This window comes from Juglans regia, chromosome 16 (assembly GCF_001411555.2).
Source record: "Juglans regia cultivar Chandler chromosome 16, Walnut 2.0, whole genome shotgun sequence".
In the NCBI taxonomy this organism is placed as follows: Eukaryota; Viridiplantae; Streptophyta; class Magnoliopsida; order Fagales; family Juglandaceae; genus Juglans; species Juglans regia.
The window spans coordinates 23,458,320-23,476,987 of NC_049916.1; the positions used below are offsets into that span (position 1 = coordinate 23,458,320).

The following is an 18,668-nucleotide window of genomic DNA, read 5'->3' on the forward strand; positions in this document are numbered from 1 at the left end:
GTTATTTATATAAGATTTTAAAATTTAATATTATATTAATTAGTAATATCATATAATACAAAATTATATATAATATTAAAATTAAATATATATGAACCGGTCTGGTCCAATGTTTGAAAATGGAAAATCGGAACCAAACCGGTTTTGAGAAAAATGGAACTGGTACCGAACCGGACTTAATCCGATACTGAACCAAACCCACCGGTTCGGTCTAGTCCACCGGTTCCCAGGGTTTTTTTTTCACCCCTAACCATAGCCCAGCCATGAGACACTGCCCAGATCGATCACCATTACACCATAAGCTGTTCTCTCTCTCTCTCTCTCTCTCTCTCTCTCTCTCTCTCTCTCATAGTGTCGTGCTATCGCGCTCATGACCACCAATGACCTCAACCCAGCTCCCCACGCCGCTGCGTCTTTCTCCTCTCAGTGAGCTCTGTGACCAAACATATCTTCCTTTCATGTTTTCCAGCCTTGCGTGCAACCCGTTAGCAGTGTTTAGAAAATGGTATATTTTTTAAGTTCAATTACCTTGCTACCCATAGCGTGTAGGTCATGACAGAAAGCATTCTAGACTTGGACTAGGCTTTGTTCCGTGTGAGTTGGTATAAAATATGAAATGCATTTTTTATTTGGACTTGGTTTTATTGTAATGAGGAGTATAGCATTTTAAGTTGGGCTAGGCTGAAAAGAGATTTTCAGTGCAAATGCCTTAAATATATGTGTTTGGAAAACTGAAGTTGAACTTGTGAATATTAGATTTATGACTTTAATGTCAATATTATGGAGCTAATATGATTTTAGGAAAACTTGTCAAATTATTTGGAGAAATTATATGAAAATCAAAATATTTTGGAAAGGGACGATTTTTTTTAGGGTTCCGAGGTTTTTTTTAGTACATTAAGGGAATATAGATTTTTATATCTCAGGTTTTAATTATGAAGTATGTGCTCTGTTGAAAAATTTACACAAGTTATACGACTATTTTATAGGTGACGGTTTATTTGCCCAGGTAAGCTGGGTTTCTATGCTAAACTTTGCATAAAAGGAAAATGAACTGAGATTGATTTTATAAAAAATGTGCATGATATATTTTGAAAAGAAACATAAAAACAATCTCGGTTATGTGTTCTGCATTACTCATGAAATATGTATAAAAGAGAGTATTTTCTAACATGACTGGTGTAAACATGAGCAACATTTTGACATACTGTTTCTGAAATGTGCAAAAGAGCGAATATGCAATATGTGAATTTCGTACATGTTATATGAAGATGCTATGAATCCGTTTGATTATGTGAAAGTGATATGAAAATATTTAGTACTCTGTTTGATATGATATGGTATCTGAAAAATCTTTGGCATGACTTTCTGATTTGTTTTGATTTGCATTGGTCGAGTGATCCTTGTCTTCCCTAGGCATCTCATGATTGCTTTCTTCTAGAAAATCCTCCTACCATTCTTCGTGTATGAAAAGTGTCAAAATGTAATGTCTCAGTCCCGGATGGATTGAAAAGTTACTTCTTATCACTTAAAATCATATATCACATTATAGATAAAATCTCAAATCATATCTCACAGTATAGATAAAATCTCCAACCGCCCACTCACCAACCACCCACGTTTTTCATGCAACTTGTCAAAACCATGTGAGTTCCAAGAAAATTTGCATGAGAAAGTGGCTCATGGGGGAGCTCAAGAGACTAAGGCACATTCTACCAAGAGATTATGGTTTCGGCCAAAGAGGGGTTCACGCCTACCTAAGAGGTTCCAACCACCTTTTTACCAAGTGTCGTTCATGCAAGAGACTTTCTAGAAGATGGATATGATTAGAATTAGAATAGGCGCATTGGATAAAACAAAATCCCCGTCCTTAGGTTTCGGCCACCACACCACTCTCCCTCACACATGCCACAAGTCACTCACTTAGGATTTCTAAAATGATGTTCATGGGGAAGAGGGAAGGATGCCTAGGAAATGTTCCCCCCCCCCCCCTCCCCATAACTTATTTAGAGAAGCGGAAAAGACTTGTGGGAAATTGAGATGGGCGGCCAACCAACACACATGCCCTTACCAAGTGGCAAGCATGCTTACACTCACTCTCCCAATGATGATTAGGGTTTAGTGAAAAGGCTCTTAAGTCCCAAATTTTCATTGAACCTAGACATAGAAGAAGGACTCAAAGAGGCATTAGGGTTTCGGTTTTTGGAGCCCAACACGCCACTTGTCAAGAGACCTTTGAGTTTCCAAAAAAAATAAAGATATGGGAAGATGAAGAAGGGATTCGGCCAAATGATGAGGGAATGACACTTGGTGCCCATGTTTGAATTTCATCCATTTTCAAGGTGAAGTGTGAGAGGAAACTGAATGGGGCATATAAAAGATAGAGGCTTACAGTTAGAAGGCATTTTGGATACCATTTGTTAATGCTTTGCAATATGTTCACCTCTCACACGCCCAAATCCACTTCCTTTCCATTTTCTCTCCAAACAAACACCATTTCTCACTCTCTCTTCTTAGTCACGAGCAAGAAAGAAGGTGACAACCATGTTGTTAAGGAACACGTCACACGGTACCACTCTAACTCTCACTACTCACAAGTCACACTCACACACATGGGTGATGGGGTCATTAGGATTTCATATCCAAGGAAGACCACCATCATCATGCCCAGGTGTTCAACCTTTCTTTGAGAGAATTTCTTGAGGAAAAACTAGGGTTTCCCAATAGGGGAAGCCGAAACTAGGAGAATAGATTCCCATCTTGTTTCTCAGAAATCTCGACCACCTTGCACAACACGCACTTCACCCTGCACTCATACACACACCTAAGACCTTGCCGAGGTCAAGAAGAAAAACACGACCACCTTTAACCAATGATCTCTAGGCCGATTGCTTGGAGTTTCACCATGAGCAAAAAGAAGCCCTAGCACGACCACCCACGTTGGATTAGATTACGTCTTTTTGTTTCTAATATTTTGAACAAACACTTTTTATAGCTTGCTGGATCACATTTCATTACTTTGAATTTTTATAAGTAGACTCTCAACCTACTTTGGATAATATTTGTATATGTTGTGTAAACTTTGCATTCTTATGTGCTATTATATGAACTAATTGATTGAATATAATCTCTTGCTATGTGATGCCTTGTAATCAGATTTGCATGAAGTTTTTGCTATGTTTACTTGTTCATGATGTTTCAGATATACTTAGAGATATTAGTTCAAGTTACTTGTTATAACATGTTTGTGTAAGCCTCAAATGATTCGACCATGCATATGCATTCGGGTTTAAGATATTATTCTTTTTACTTTGGTATGTCTCGAATGTTATTGCCTTTGTTTGTGAATTGAGTATTCACATATTATAATATTTTTAAGCGGTAACATGAAATGTTCAATGTTGTATCATATGGTTATATGATTTTCGGCATTTACATGTTCACATGATGTATTAAAAGAAAAGTGTCACAAGTTTCATGTCACATATATTTGGATTGTGTATTCTTTTCAAAGAAAAGAGTTTATAGACGTTTTATCACGACTCCAAATGCTAGGACGGTGGAATGTCCTAGTGGAACTCCTATGTCCACTCTAGAGTGCGTAAATTAGAGTGGTAGCCCTTAGGTTGACGAAGTACCGTTGGCGAATCTCAAATAGATCCTTGTAGAAGGGATACTGGAGCTGCGTAGCACCTAAAACTAGTGGGTGCCACATGTGTTATATGTGGTGAAGGCGAAATGGCGAACTGACGCATAGTAAGGACTATGACCTAGTCACCACGATCAAGTGATTCGTTGGGTGATGCAGTAACTAACGGGGATCAACGATGCACAAGGGAGTCGTGAAGTGTCCAAATTACATGTTACAATACGTGAATAAGACAATGTGTTATATGTAACTGTAAAATGTGCTAATGACAAAGATATTTTATTGAAAGGTCAAAGGATCAAAGTTACATGTTTTTTAAAAGTTAAATTACATGAATTAAGTTTTGTGTCAAGTACATGTTAATGCATTCATATCATGGCTTGTCTTTATATACATATGTTATCTGTAGTATATTGTTTGTTTACTTATAGAGAGTTTTGAAATACCGTGGTAGTTTCCACTACCATTCTCAACTCGGAATGGTAAAAGTTGTTACAGGACAAGAGACCGGATATGGGGAAACGCAAGAGGCAGCACCCCCGATAATCAAAGAGGTCCCAAAGAGCCCTGAGCGCTTGGCAGAGCCATCCTTGGTGGGAAAAACTAGAAGCCGCTAATCAATTCATAACTGAAATGCTACAACTCTTTGAGGAATTTAGGAAGATAATAAAAAAAGACAAGGCGAAATAGAGAAGGCCTTATAAGATTTTGAGATGGATCCTAAAATTTGTAATTAAAAGAGGGAATGGTTTGAGTTGTTATCCTTTGGACCCTCTTGTATTTTGGGATGTTCAAACAATAAAATATTTTTGGGATATTTAAAGCTTGTTTGAAAATAGATCTTATTCTAAAATTCTCATCTCATCTCATCACATTTTCTTCTCAAACATGATTCAAATACAAAATTTTCAAACTAATCATTACAACATTTTCAAACTAATCATTACAATTTTTCCAAACTTTCAAATAAAAAATAACAAAAAATTCAACTTTTTCAAATCTCAAACAAAAATAATAAAATAAAACTATATTCTAATAATACTTTAACTTTATAATATTTTTTATTCAATTTATCTTTATTTTTCCAAAATCCAAAAAATACTCAACTCAAACTATCTCACTACTATTCACAAACTATCTTACTACTATTTAAAAAATTATCATCTCATCTCACTCCCCAAACGAGTTTCTATGGTACCATGATATTTTGCAAGATTTCTAAAAATCTTAGATTTACAAAAATTTCTACTGCGATTTATTGCATACTGCTAAAATTACATTAGGTGCATTACAATATAACTATCATGTACACAAATATATAACCTTGAGTTACATGTCCCGACACTTCAATTACCGTCCAATCCCAAGCGAGAGTTGGAAACGTCCTAGTTTCGTACAAGATTCACTTGTTATAATAAAAAATTATAAATTATCGATACAATTACAACTTATTCCAACTTTAAAATATTAAAATAATAGTTTTTTCTCTTTATGACTTTTTTTTATTTTTACAACACTTCTCAACTTATTTCAATTCATTTCATCTAATCATTATAACTTTGTCAAATTTCTAAACAAAATAAAATAAACAATTCAACTTTTTTAAATCTCAAAACAAAAATAATATTAAAAAAATATATTTTATTCAACTTTCACAAAAACAAACTTGATCTTAATTCAAACACATAATCTCACAACTCAACAGTTAAAATAACGGAAAATACCTAATTTTTAAACAAAGTTCACATTTTAAGGACGATTTTCCATACAAATAATAGAGTTGCACTTTAACATAACTTGCTCGTTCAGTTAAACCGAGATCCGAAGCTCATCATCCCAAGGCCTGCCATCCAAAACCTGAATTCATTTGTCATTAAAAGGAACCCGAACCAAACCCAAGAAACAAAGCACCACTTTACAAAAAATGGGAGAGAGAGAGAGAGAGAGAGCAAATAAACCTTGCTTCCATAGTTGCAATGCTTCAGCAGCTTCTGCATAATACATAAATAACTGATACTAACAAGAGTTATCATTCTGCAAATCTCTCAAAGCTGCTTTCTTTACGGTAACAGGCAGTTGCTTATCATGATTAGGAAAGTCACTTCCAGTATTTCCCATACCATAGAGTCTATTGTTTGTTGAACCATCTGAATCAAATTAACTTCCAAAGAAGGAAAATGGGAAATTGCAAATATAAAACGATTAAAAAACCATGGCTCAAAACAGCAGAGATGAAACTTATCAACAGAAGATAACTTTTATGAGATACAGGCTGCGTAGCATGGAACATACATGTTATTGATATTGGTTCCTATGAAAATGAGTATCAATTAGAACGTGTATTATTCCCACGTGGCTTTGCAGAACAAAATATCTCATAAGTAAAGCTTCTACCATCAAACAAGAACATGCACTAATCACCTTTTTTAAGAGGACATTAACATCGTAACGATATGAAAAATGCACATCACCTAACAAATTGAAACGGCAAAAAAAGTGACAGAACTTGATTGGGCAGCTTTAAGAACATCTGCGAACTTTTTTTTTTATAATTAATAAGAAGAACATCTGCAAGCTAACAGCATAAAGCTTTGCTACATATTAGTATGGAAGTCAGAGTTTGATAACAGTTAGAAGAATTTCCCAAGAAGCTTGTTTTGACAGAACACATAGCATTCCAGAATTCGAATCAGAATTGATACAAATTTCTCTAATTATATTCACAAGAAAAATCCAATAACAGCAATACTGTCAATTGAAACATAATACGTCTTGATTAAACAAGAGCATATTAATTTCTTGAGCAGAACATATTCCATTGCCAAAAAAAGCCAAATAATTTTCCCCATTGAAGTATCTCTAACCTTCATTTTAATATTTCGCTTGCCTAATTATGTAGTTCAAAAACCTAATGGAACAACTACACATTTTAATAATTTTTAAACAAATAAAGGAAGTAAAAGTACAATTAAGGAAACAGAGTATCTGGCATAGTCTAAGCACTTAGCATTACACTGACCAATAAACTGTCTTACCTTTTATGCTCAAGATGTTAAAGTGGGTTTCTACATTATCAAATGAAAACGAAGCACAAATACCTCACTCCTACCCACAAGGAAATCCCTAACCAACAACATCAAAGTGTTCTAGCTCCTGCCTATTGAACCCTTATACGCTCCAATCCACCAATGCAATAATATTTTCAATTCGATTACAATAAAAATTCCATCAATATGTTCAAATCACGTCTAAAATTAGCATTTTCCACACAAAAAACACCAGATTCACATGCAATCAATATTTTCTTCATTTTCCACAAAAAGGAAAAAAAAAACACCTAAAATTAGCATACCAACAAAGTGAAGCAACAATCCAAATGGGGAGATTTCAACCCAGAAAGCAAGACTCAGATTGAAGAAGATTTCGAATCAAAGGAGAGAGGGAAGGGCATTGTTGTTACCTTAGCTCATTGCAAGCACCTCTGAGAGAAATTGAAGAACTGGCTTCAAAGCTGGCAGCATTTGCTCTTACTAAATGAGAAATTTAACATATACACCCTAGAAAATGATAGACATACAACCTTTTTTACAACTATGTTTCAAATGAGGAGCATTTTTATAAAATAACTTTAAAAAGTAACATCACTTTACATAAATACCCTCATTTTAAAATATGGTTGTAAAAAGGGTTGTGCATGTATAATCACTCGCTCCAAGAGAGTTTTTTCAGCGCATACACAAAAATCCAAAAAATCAACAAGAGGTAGTCTCATAGAAAATATTTGAAAATTGTGTATGTACATGAGAGACAGACAGTGAAAGGGAACCAAAGGTACAGCAAATGCTTATAACTCACTATCTCACGGCTCTATCATAGCGTGTCTTCGCTTATTCACACGCTCAAAATGGAATTTTTTTCTGGACATTGCGTGCCTTTACAACCCACTAGTACAAATTAACTATTCTTACAAGTCCAAATGACTGTTGCCCTGAGTAACAATTAAAAAGGGAAAAATCCAATGAGGCTTATTGCCTGGAATTCCCCAAAAGTCGCTCAACCGCAGCATGGACATTCCCAGCTGTAGCATGCAGTGCCCTGATATTCTCCTGAGTATCAAAGAAACCCATTTCTTGCAGCTGTGAAAGTTGAGTTGCATACAGTTCCTCCAGGGGTACTACAGAAGTAAAAGACAAATATCAGTGGCAAACTAATAGCTAGAGCCTAAAATGTGGTCAATGAAATAATTCAGACCATCTGGATTATTAGGAACAGTCAAGCTTCCAGCTCCAAGACCACCAAACATGTTCATCATCAACTCCAGTGCAGCATTATTCGCTGCTCCTGTTTAAAGGCAAGGACATCAAATCAATGGAAACTTAATTGGAAAGAGAAAACAAGACATTATCTTCCAAGTTTAAGTTCTAGTCTTCAGAAGTACCTGTAGTCCTGCCAGTCTGAGCTTGATCCCTGCAAGACAGCAGCAAATCATATGTAAGGGCCAACAACAGAATGATTTTTTTCTATAAGTAAGAAGATATTTTATTGATATAGAAATAGGCAAAGCCCAAGAACACAAGAAGTAAACATGTGATTACACCTAGTTAGGAACTAGAAACGGTTACCAACAACACCATGAATTGATGACTGCTGGTCAGCAATAATGCAGAGAAACCTCTGCACAAAGGCTAAAAAGCCTATGATGCATTTGCATATAGCATGTTTCATAAGTCACAAAGAATAAAAAAAGTACAAGGGGATGTGTCTTAGCATTTAGAATATCTTTTACAAGTAGCAAACCAATTATACTTAATAAATCCCTATAATATTCAGAAGGAATAGGAATTAGTCGCCATCAAAAGTAATTAATCTCTAGTAGGAAAGCCCTGATTTTTAACAAGTCATCTGGAAAACAATCATGATTATCCACCAGTAACTGTACGGGAGCACAAAACAGCATAAACTCATCACAAACTCATCAAGCAAACAAATGGCACCACTCAAGTAACAAAGAAATATACATCCTCACTTACAAGGTTGATTGCTGTTGATTAAGCCGAGACGTGAGTGCCTGCTGTAAAGCTAGCATTTGCTGCAAGAGACATGAAACGGAACAAAATAAAAGCCAAGCATCAGTGAATCACCATTAAACTTCATGGTCATTTGTTTTTTCAATAAGTAACTTCATGCCCGGAATCTAGCATTTGCTGCAAGAGACACATGAAATGGAACAAAATAAAAGCCAAGCATCAGTGAATCACCATTAAACTTCATGGTCAAAACATTTGTTTTTCAATAAGTAACTTCATGCCCGGTCACCAAATTCAATCAATCTCATATTTGTTAGCAGCCAAGACATGTTATCAAATAAAACATGACTGTCCCTCACCAAAATAGTTTGAAAGAATATACCACATAAAAAGAATTTGAACATATCACACAGATACAGAGAGAATGAGATTGAGACAACGTGGGCAAAGATAAACCTGCATTGTCTCGGGGTTAGTTAATTGACGTAGAAGATCTGGGTTTTGCATCATTTCTCTTAATTGAGGATTCGTATCAACCATGCCACGTAGTTGCGGGTTGACGCTGAGAATCTATCATTCAAAAAAGCCTATTGAATACATGAAACAGCACAAATCTCGTAAATATAATCTATTCAGATAAGACAATATTCCTAGTCGTAGTACCTGATTCATATATTGGGGATTAGAGAGCAAGCTTTGCATCATCTGTGATACAGCTGGGTTTTGCAAAAATTGGCTCAGTAGAGAAGCATCTGGAGTGCCATTAAACATGTGTTCCATATTGGGGAGACCAAGCCCACCAAGACCACCAATACCACCAATACCAGGTGCTCTTGCATCCCCAGCAGGATTTGGCTGCGTAGTTGTTGTCTGCGTACCTCCTGACATCCGATTTTAATAAGTAAAAGTTACAATTCACAATTTCTAATAACATATTCAAACTACATTGAAAGATAGTGACATGCAAGCAGTGAATTTCTGCTAGGAAAGTAAGATATTCTATCCAACGCAGTTATTCCCGTAATTAAATATTCTTGCAATATGATAACTGAGCAAGCAAATAATAGCAAATAGATCCAATAAGGTAACATCAGAGATTGATGCAAATAGATATGTATACCGCATAGATAAGAGCAAAGGGGTTCTTCAAACAACTACGGATAGTGGCATTAGCAACTAAAAAATTGGTACTGATATGCCTATCAATCTCCATAATAAAATTATTGTTTACTAATATAAAAATGGTAATGGTATTCCAAACCCATTAATTAAATTTGCAGAAACTTTTCTTTTTGGGTAACAACGTTTTCTTTCCATTCGATAATGTTAGAGAGTACATATGAAAGAGTAAGCAAGGGCAAAGCTCACCGGTGGTATTACTCCAAGGGTTAGGGAGTGGGTTTGTATTCGGAGAAATAAGTCCACTGGTTGTTTCAGAACCAGTAGTCGAAGGGTTATTAGCACCATCCCTGACTTGTGTTCCACCTTGATTTCCAAGAAGTGCTGCAAACGGGTTTGAACTCGAATCATTTCCAGCATTTCGACTCATCGTTGTAGCATTTGAAAATGGTTCCAGAACATTTTCATACATTCGTCTGAGCATGTTAAATCCCTCAGGGGAAGATTCAATGTTGCTCATCGCCCTGTCAGTGTTTCGCATCATCTCACGCATAAGCTCAGGGTTCCTTGCAGCTTCTACCGTCTGTCGGAGAATCCCAGGGTCATTAAGTACATGAGCAAGCTCTGGATTACGGTCGATGATATCACGCATCTGAGGATTGTTCATAATCATGCTGCGCATTAAGTCAGGGTTGTTCATTAGGCTCTGCATGGCAGGCATGTTCATTATCTCCCTCATCATGTTTGGATTCTGAGTCAATTGCTGCTGCACTTGTTCAAACTCTGGCAGTCCAGCTCCAAACAAACCAGATGCCTCCCCACCGCCTAACGCATTGAAGCCCAGTCCAGGAAACAAAGATGCACCAGGACCAGCATTTCCCAATCCCCCACGTTCATTTGAACCAACACCCTGTGTAACACCTGGACTGTTATTGGGACTCCCAGAGTTACCAGCAGCAGTAGCATTTGCAGCAGCAGGATTTGATGCAGCTGAAGCAAACCCACGAACCATGTGAACAGTGTGTTCCACCTGCAAACCTTCAACAAAAAAAGGGTAAAAAAGATCAACCTGAGGAGAAGACAGACCGACCCTTGTAAAGCATATTGCAAACTCTTTAATGATTCACATGTATAAGCTACTGGAAACAAGGCTCAAATAAATTACCAAGAACCTAATTTGTTTGATTGTGTAAATCAAGCACAAAAAAGAAAATAAAAAATATATATATCCTGCCGCTGTTCAAACAAATACTGTGCAAACAGTGGTGGCTTCACCTCTGCCTTCCCCTCACTCTGCCACCAAAAGAAAATCGTGCCCTCAAAGGTGAAATGATTGAGGATGTCCTCCACATGAAAAGGCTATGCTTATATCATTTTTATACCAAACCCAATGTATTTATAGCCCTCCAAAGCCACACGGTTTAATAAAGTTTTGTACGCTTCTCTATGATAGTCTACCGATGCATTTCAATAAAATCATACAGTTTAATAAAACTTCAAAATCACCGAGAGTTTCACAATGCTCATTAAATAACGAAGCAGCAACCAAAGAAACAAACTTTAGCAGCTCAAAATATTAACAAAACCCACTCCACTTTCCTATCAATACGGACATTCTACAGGAAAATCATTTACTCTGAGAGTCAATGATTTTCCACGAACTAAAAAAATTGATAAGCAATAGGAGATCTTATTAATAAGTGAACTGAAAAAAAAAAAACAAATATCCACCACAATAAAAAGTTGAAATTCAAATGACTCTCACACGCAAAGTAAAATAAAAACTTAGCTCATCGATTCAGCAAAAATATTAGGAACAACTGCAACCTCCAATTAAACTAAACTTTAGCGATAAAATTAAATTAAATGAAGCCAACACAAAAAATTTCACAAGGAATCGAGACACGTACCATAGCTTTCTAGGGTTTGATCATCTTTCAAGATGCGACCTTTGTAAATCAATCTCTGCTGATCAGCTGGGACGTCGTAATTCTGAGCCAGAACCGCTTTGAATGCGCTAACGGTGGAATCGAGGCTGGTCCTCACGGTGAATTTCGAACCATTGGAGCACCGGACATTGATCGCCACCACTCGTTCTTCTTCACCACCACCACCGACTCTCGGCACGCTCGAATCCCCCTCGGCACCCATAGTAATCGATCGGTCCAAAAAAAGGGAAAGCGAAATAAGCAAATCAAAAGCCCCCCAAAATGGATCTATCCGAGCGGGCAGAAGGAAGAATTGGTATTCCGGAATGAAAACTGTTTAATATGTTAATGATTATATGAGTACAAAATCGACGGAAAATATCAAAAAATCATACAAAGACAAATGAATATATAATCTTTCCCAAAGAAAAAAGACTGTAAGATTTGGGAATGGAACACAGAGAGGGGAAGGGGGGAGACTGCTTTTATGCGGGCTTTGTCCTTTGCGTGCTAAATGCGAGAGAGTACTTTTTTTCTTTCTTATTTTCATTTTTCACCATTATTTTTAAAGAGTTATTCCACACAAAAATCTAATACCTCTACGTACTATTTAAAAATATATAAAATATAAAAATAAAAAAATAAAATTATATATTTTTAAATAATGTATAAGATATTGAACTTATGTCTAAAATTTTTTATTTTTAAATGATATTTACATCATCAAACGTGTAAACGTTTTCCAATTTTTTAAAAATTTGAATAAATCTAAAATTTATATAAAAAATTTTAATAATGAATTATATTCTTTTTTAAAATAATTGTTAGAGGCTTGTGTACTCTACGATTATATATAATATTATTCTTCTTTTAAATATTTGATCCAAAATTGAAATTTTATAAAAATAAATGAGTAATGATACATATAATCGTGGAAAAAGTAAGCGTCGCACAATCGTTTTAATAAGAAGTGTGGTCTATTATTAAAAAAATAGCAATGCTAGGTACAGTCTCCAAATGGGGACTGCAATGCAAGCCTAGGCAATTTTAACTTTAAAATTTTTTAAAATTACAAAATTATCCCTCCTAAAATAATGTTTTCTCTCATTTAATAATGTGACTGCACATACAATCCCCACTTGAGGACTGCAAATAGAATTTCTCTTAAAAAAATTAATTTTTTTCGTGTGTCTCATATTTACTTATTTTTTTCAAAAAGATTACGCAGCGCTTGCACACTCCAATACTGTAAATATCATTTCTTAAAATAAATTTATAAATTAAAATAATTTAATATAACACTCAAAATTATAAATAGATATTTATTATATCAAACCAAATTATTTTTTATTTTAATCCATTCATTTTATGTTATATGCTGCCGTGATATAAGGTACAGTTGTTAATACCAAATATCGAGTTTAAATCATACTTAAGTCAATCTTAATCCAACTTATTTAAGTAAACAAGCTAAAGTTCTAAACCTTAAACTCTGTTTTATTACTTTGGAACGGGATTCATACTTCATAGGCCATTATAAAAAAAAATTATAATCCCTAATTTACAGTCTTGATATAGATAGAGAACAAAATGGAAACATAATGTACCTAATAAAATAGAGCCCAAAATACATTAACAAGAAAAGAGAAATGATTTAGCAACAAAGAAATTTCGTAAAAATAAATTCACGAATTGACATGGATTGATGTGGTACATTAGATTATAAATCTATTTTTATTGTAAATAAAATAGATTTAAAGTATCATATGAAATCATTTTAATTTGTAAATTGATTCTTATAAAAAAAATTTGTGACTGTATCGTTTGTTTTTAGAGATGAGTTGAGATTAAAGTTAAAAAGTTGAATAAAATATTGTTAGAATATATTTTTTAATATTATTTTTGTTTTGGAATTTGAAAAAGTTGAATTGTTTATTTTATTTTGTGTGAGAATTTGGAAAAGTTGTAATGATGAGGTGAGATGAGATGAAATGAGATGAGATGTTTCCTGAAAACAAACGAGTTAAATAAAAAAAATCTCTCTCAAAAAAGTAAAACTAGTAGGAGAGGAATAACTTGCTCTTTCAGCTCAACTGAGATTCTAAGCTCATCATCCTAAGGCATACCATCCAAAACCTGAATTCATTTGTCATTAACAGGAACCCAAACCAAACCCTAGAAACAAAGCCTTGCTTCCATAGTTGCAATGCTTTAGCAACTTCTTTGGGAGAACATATGTTCATTACAGCACAAGGATGTTTATAACGAACTATTTAACGGTTAATAACATCTTATAAAGAAATGTTCTTCATGTAACAAAATTTCCTGCTGATAAATTTACAGAACCGAGTGATCTTCTTCTGCATAATACAAGAATTCCAAAAGAATATAGAGATGGGCATTCCTTCAAAAGCCGTTAATAAGGGGTTGCTGTTGGTTCTGTCCTAAAGCAATGCAATATGAAGCCGAGCAGGAGCAGTGACACTTTGCCATTGAAGTGAGCAAAGCCTTCTCCAGATATTCAGCCATGTGTGCTTGAACCAAATAAATAACATACTCCAATAAATTACTATCACAAGGCAATCTGATTGGTCCATTGCTGGGTAGTCCATACTCCTCCTCAGACATTCTCAAGAGCTCCCTAAAGACATTCTTGCTGAGATATTCCAAGGGAACCACAAACCTTTTATTGTCAGTGGTGTATACAACAAAATGGCCTTTATTGGCCACTGAAGACTGCAAACCTACATCACTTTTTGGACATGAAATCCTCTTAGGCTTATTTGCAGCCATTCTTTGCCACTTCTTTGCCATTGGGATTAGCCTTTTTGGGTTGATCATGGCTGCAGCTTAGAGTGAGGGTTCTGAATAAGCAACAAGTAAGAGGAGTCCTAGAGGTGTGATGTTTCAGATTCTGGATCTAGTGCTCTGTGGGAAGACATAGATGGTTATGATATATATCCACCAGGTTAGACAGCACCAAACTCTGCTGTTTCCTTTATGTTCTACTGATATAACGCATAGCCATGTGATTATCAAACCAAACCGAAGGGTGGGATTGTTGGGGATGTCTGGTCCCTATTGAGCAATCAACACTTCAGGGTAGGCCATTGATGTTTATCGTTATTCATGCTGTTGTTTTCTTCTTCCAAATCCATGCAACCGCAGTTTGGGCCCCAGATAAAAGCTATGATCACTTGCACATTTGTGAAATAAACACTTTTGTCAACAAGATCCAAGACAGCATGCATGTTTGTTTCTCCATTTTCCTATTTTTAGTGCCCCTCTTTCTTCCATCTTCTTGTAGCTCATCATTCCTAAATTGTTAATGAACTCTCAAATTTTTAATTTCATGTAACCTTGGCTACTGGAGAGGCCAGGAATATTCCTACAATGGTGTATCTAAGCACGTCCTTAAATTAAGATTCGGGTGTCAAGAAGTCCATATTCCTGAATTGGGAATAGACCCTGCAGAAACCCAATAAGCCCTTCCCCGAGCCCAAGCTTCAGAGAGACCCCAAAAAGTTTGAATTAGCTCTAAAAACGTGAATCTCTCAAAAGTTGCTTATCCCATGCTCATACTTCAACGTATATAAACTATTGACGCCCTTTTGAAAATCAAAACCAAATCACTAGAGAGGAAGCCACGGAAACCCGGAAGCTCCCACACTCTCTGCACAGCACCAATAGAGGCAAAAAAGGCTCTAGTTGTGAAATCAACACTTCTTCTAAAAGTTTAAACAGATAAAAAGATGTAGATTTAATTATTTATATTATATTTTTAACATTCTTCTCATTTATGAGTCAGACTCTCACTCAATAGACCAAGAGTAGAGTATAGAGTAATTCAAAATCTCTGTTCTAATATTATGTGAAAAAATAACCTTATTCTAAAAATTTAAATTGATGAAAAATGATCGATCTAATTATTTATACTATATTTGTATCGCCCTTCTCATTTCTCCATTCAGGCCTGTCTTCCAAATGACCCGCAAATTAATGCTTTCAACTGGTACTTCCTTCTCCAAGCTCTGCCATTGTTTTTTGTTGTCTATCATAAAATTAAAAAAAAAAAAAAAAAAAAAAAAAAAAAAAAAAAAAAAAAAAAAAAAAAAAAAAAAAAAGAAGAAGAGTAGTGATAAACACAACATTTTATACAATATTTTTTCACAACATATATTATAAAATAAAAATATTTTTATAAAATGATGTTAATTTTATAAGATATTTTACAAAAATATCTCTCCTTTTAAAACATTATTATATAAATTGTTGTGTATTATCAATTTTCAGAAAGAAATAGTTAAAAGTATAGCTTTTTTTAAGTGTGAGCAGAGACTTCGAGCTTTAGATTGATTCATTAGCAGTAAAACCACATCCAAAAACTGTGATTTGTTTGCTTACTCGACGAGCTCGCTGCTGCTTTTGGTTCTTTGGCATGAAAGATTTTTCTTTTAATTTTTTTAATAATGTGAAGTTGGTGTTCTACGTATCCAATTCAATGAAAAATATAAGACTAAATAAGGCTGCGTTTGGACGTTGAACTGAGCTGAGTTAAACTGAATTATTTTTTAATAGTAATGAATTGAATAGGTGAAGTGAGTTACGTGGGACCCATCTAAAATGAGTTTAGATATGTTTAGATGTTAATACGAGTTTAGTATTAGTTTATGAAAAATTTAAAAATATTGTGGATCTTATATATAAAGATGTGTTGAGTTGAAAAAAGTTGTGAGTTCCACTTATAAGGAATTTTTAAGTTGAGATAAGTTTAATAATTTAAGAGTTAGGTGTTTAGATGTTTGACTCAGTTTAAAATTAAATTAAACTGAGTTAATCTCAGTTAAATCTTGCAACCAAAAGGGATCTAAAGGTTTAGCTTTTTTGGGCTCCATATTACTTCTTTTTTTTTTTTTTTGACAATTTATCGTCATTTAAGCAGTCCAATAAAAGACGAGGGTGAAGTTTTTTGCTATATAACATTTATTATAGTTGTATACACAATGTATACATTATAATTTACTAATTTCTTCTCTCCAAATAGATGGTTAGGATGATGCTACGTAAAATATGTAAAGTGGCTACTTCTAAACAGTAACTTCTCCCAAAATTATTTCTAAATATAAAGCTCTGCAATTGATGAAAGCTTTGCAGTGGTATACACCCAAGAGGCCATTAACGAAAAGCGAAGGATGATGATACCACGAACATCCCCGTTTTCCAAAAAGTTTTTAAAACTTTGACTTCAATGGAAACAGCTCAGAAAAACGCGTATAAAAAAGGTAGGTGGTGAAAAACAGAACCATATTGTTTGACATATACTCGGTGCAGATGCCAACTTTTTTTTTTTGGAGAAATGATTCTTATAAGTTTCAAATAAATAAGTCTTGAACCTCGTCTTAAAAAATATAGATAAAAAAAACTATCTTTTATTAGTGTGACTATTTTTTTATACAAAATTTATATGAAATTTATCTATTTAGATCTTCTACCTAGCATTACTTTTTTTGAAGTGTCATTCCTATGCGCACGTCCCTCCTGTAGCTAAAAGAAAGAATTGAAGAGATAAATATAAAGTCATTTTCAGCAGTCACCAAACTTTGAACATCTGCCTTGCTACTAACAAGGAGTCTCAACAGATTGGAGGATTAAGCCCCTTGTCAAGGATATCATCAACATCCTAAAGGAAAGGACTTCTCCTGCTGGTGTGCATAAAGTTAAGAAGTGCCAACCATTAGGAGCACAACCTCGCTATATGGATTGCCTCCAACAACATTATTGGATGCATTCTCTCATACTGAGAATCCCACCCCACTTTCATTTACCCTCAACCCTTGTCTGATCCCCATGAACTACTCTGTGTTTTGTTAATTCCCTTTTACTCACGGGAAAAAGTCAAGAGACCCATAGTTTACACTTTCGGTAGTGGAGGTCTTGAAGTTTTTCTTTCTTTTGTTGAGAAGTTGGGAAAAACAGAGCCCGGAAAAGTTGTTTTTTCACTAGTCTGAATAATTGATACTGTCTTACATGAAAAATAAATTGGGCATTCGGCTATGAGAGATCTTGGAATATGGCCAGTAAAAAGATGAACATCTATATTGATATAATAATTATTGGTATGCTTTGTGGCTACTGTGCTCTTGCCGCTGCTTTTATAATGTCCTGGTTACCGACAGCTAAATGAAAAGGATGGTCTAAGATAATAAATATGACAGAAGTTTCTATTGCCCACTATGGTTGTCCAAGTTTAGCATTATTAATCTTGCTTTACTTGTGGGGTTCGGGTAGACTTTGTTCTTATCTTTGCACCTCCCATTAACAAAGAATCCTCACATTCACCAAACTTATCTCAAACTTAAATGTTCTTTCCTTTTTGTTCTACCATACGCGTGAAGAAAAGCACACAAAATGCCTCTCTCTCTCTCTCTCTCCCCTTTTTCTTTTCTTAATCAATTGTTTGCATATTGCAACCCACAGGTCCCACACTGCTTGTATGGTTGTAGAAGCGACCATTTTCAAAAGCTAAATTATCAGGAGGGTTGAGTCACTCATGCACGACCCAATTGTTATATAAAAAAAGACTCAAAAACGATTGAAAAGAGGCACAATACTTTTGAGTACTTGGAAATCTATGTAACTTTTCTATTGATTTAAGTTTCTACTTACAAGTCTCGGAGTGTGAGAATCTGAGGAATAAAAAGGGAAGAAACATCTGGAAGTGCAAAGAGTATGTCCCCTTAACCATATCCATTTAAAGGCTCGGAAAGACACATAAATGCTCTCTCATAGCATAGCTGTGTTTGCAGAAGCAGAGAGTCGGTGAGAGTCTGAGAGACCCCACCCCCTTTTTCTTTGTCCTACCGCGTTTGCGCAAATGCTTTTCTTTCTCTCACTTAAAAGCCTTCCAACGCAAGCACGTTACAGTCTAACAAATGGATTCAAATC

At 35.0% G+C, this 18,668-nt stretch overlaps 2 protein-coding genes across 3 annotated transcripts; both read right to left on the reverse strand.

Annotated features, from left to right (window-relative positions):
- Nucleotides 1-7,392: 7,392 nt before the first annotated feature.
- Nucleotides 7,393-12,234, reverse strand: LOC109006648 (ubiquitin domain-containing protein DSK2a-like). Of its 2 annotated transcripts, XM_018985998.2 has the most exons (8): nt 11,706-12,234; nt 10,045-10,833; nt 9,340-9,557; nt 9,133-9,246; nt 8,680-8,738; nt 8,088-8,116; nt 7,901-7,990; nt 7,393-7,823 (listed from the first exon to the last, which is right to left on the reverse strand). In XM_018985998.2, the coding sequence occupies exons 1-8, from the start codon at nt 11,944-11,946 to the stop codon at nt 7,675-7,677; spliced, it is 1,689 nt and encodes a 562-aa protein (XP_018841543.1). In that variant the 5' UTR covers nt 11,947-12,234; the 3' UTR covers nt 7,393-7,674. The 2 variants fall into 2 exon arrangements, with proteins under 2 accessions (XP_018841543.1, XP_018841545.1); XM_018986000.2 differs by lacking the exons at nt 7,393-7,823; nt 7,901-7,990; nt 8,088-8,116; nt 8,680-8,738 and adding an exon at nt 8,747-8,853 and having other exon boundaries at nt 11,706-12,218.
- Nucleotides 12,235-14,068: 1,834 nt separating this feature from the next.
- On the reverse strand, nt 14,069-14,626 carry LOC109006507 (auxin-responsive protein SAUR64-like). Its single transcript, XM_018985797.2, has one exon. It carries the CDS (start codon nt 14,562-14,564, stop codon nt 14,130-14,132), a length of 435 nt encoding a protein of 144 aa, XP_018841342.1. The 5' UTR covers nt 14,565-14,626; the 3' UTR covers nt 14,069-14,129.
- Nucleotides 14,627-18,668: the final 4,042 nt, after the last annotated feature.

What these genes read in the sequence shown, in the direction of transcription:
- LOC109006648 (XM_018985998.2), bottom strand. Translation starts at nt 11,946, where the DNA reads ATGGGTGCCGAGGGGGATTCGAGCGTGCCGAGAGTCGGTGGTGGTGGT. An exon ending in TCAGACTGGCAGGACTACAG is followed by an intron (nt 7,991 to 8,087) that starts GTACTTCTGAAG and finishes GCCTTTAAACAG; the next exon opens with GAGCAGCGAATAATGCTGCA. An exon ending in TGTTCCTAATAATCCAGATG is followed by an intron (nt 7,824 to 7,900) that starts GTCTGAATTATT and finishes TTACTTCTGTAG; the next exon opens with TACCCCTGGAGGAACTGTAT.
- LOC109006507 (XM_018985797.2), bottom strand. Translation starts at nt 14,564, where the DNA reads ATGATCAACCCAAAAAGGCTAATCCCAATGGCAAAGAAGTGGCAAAGA.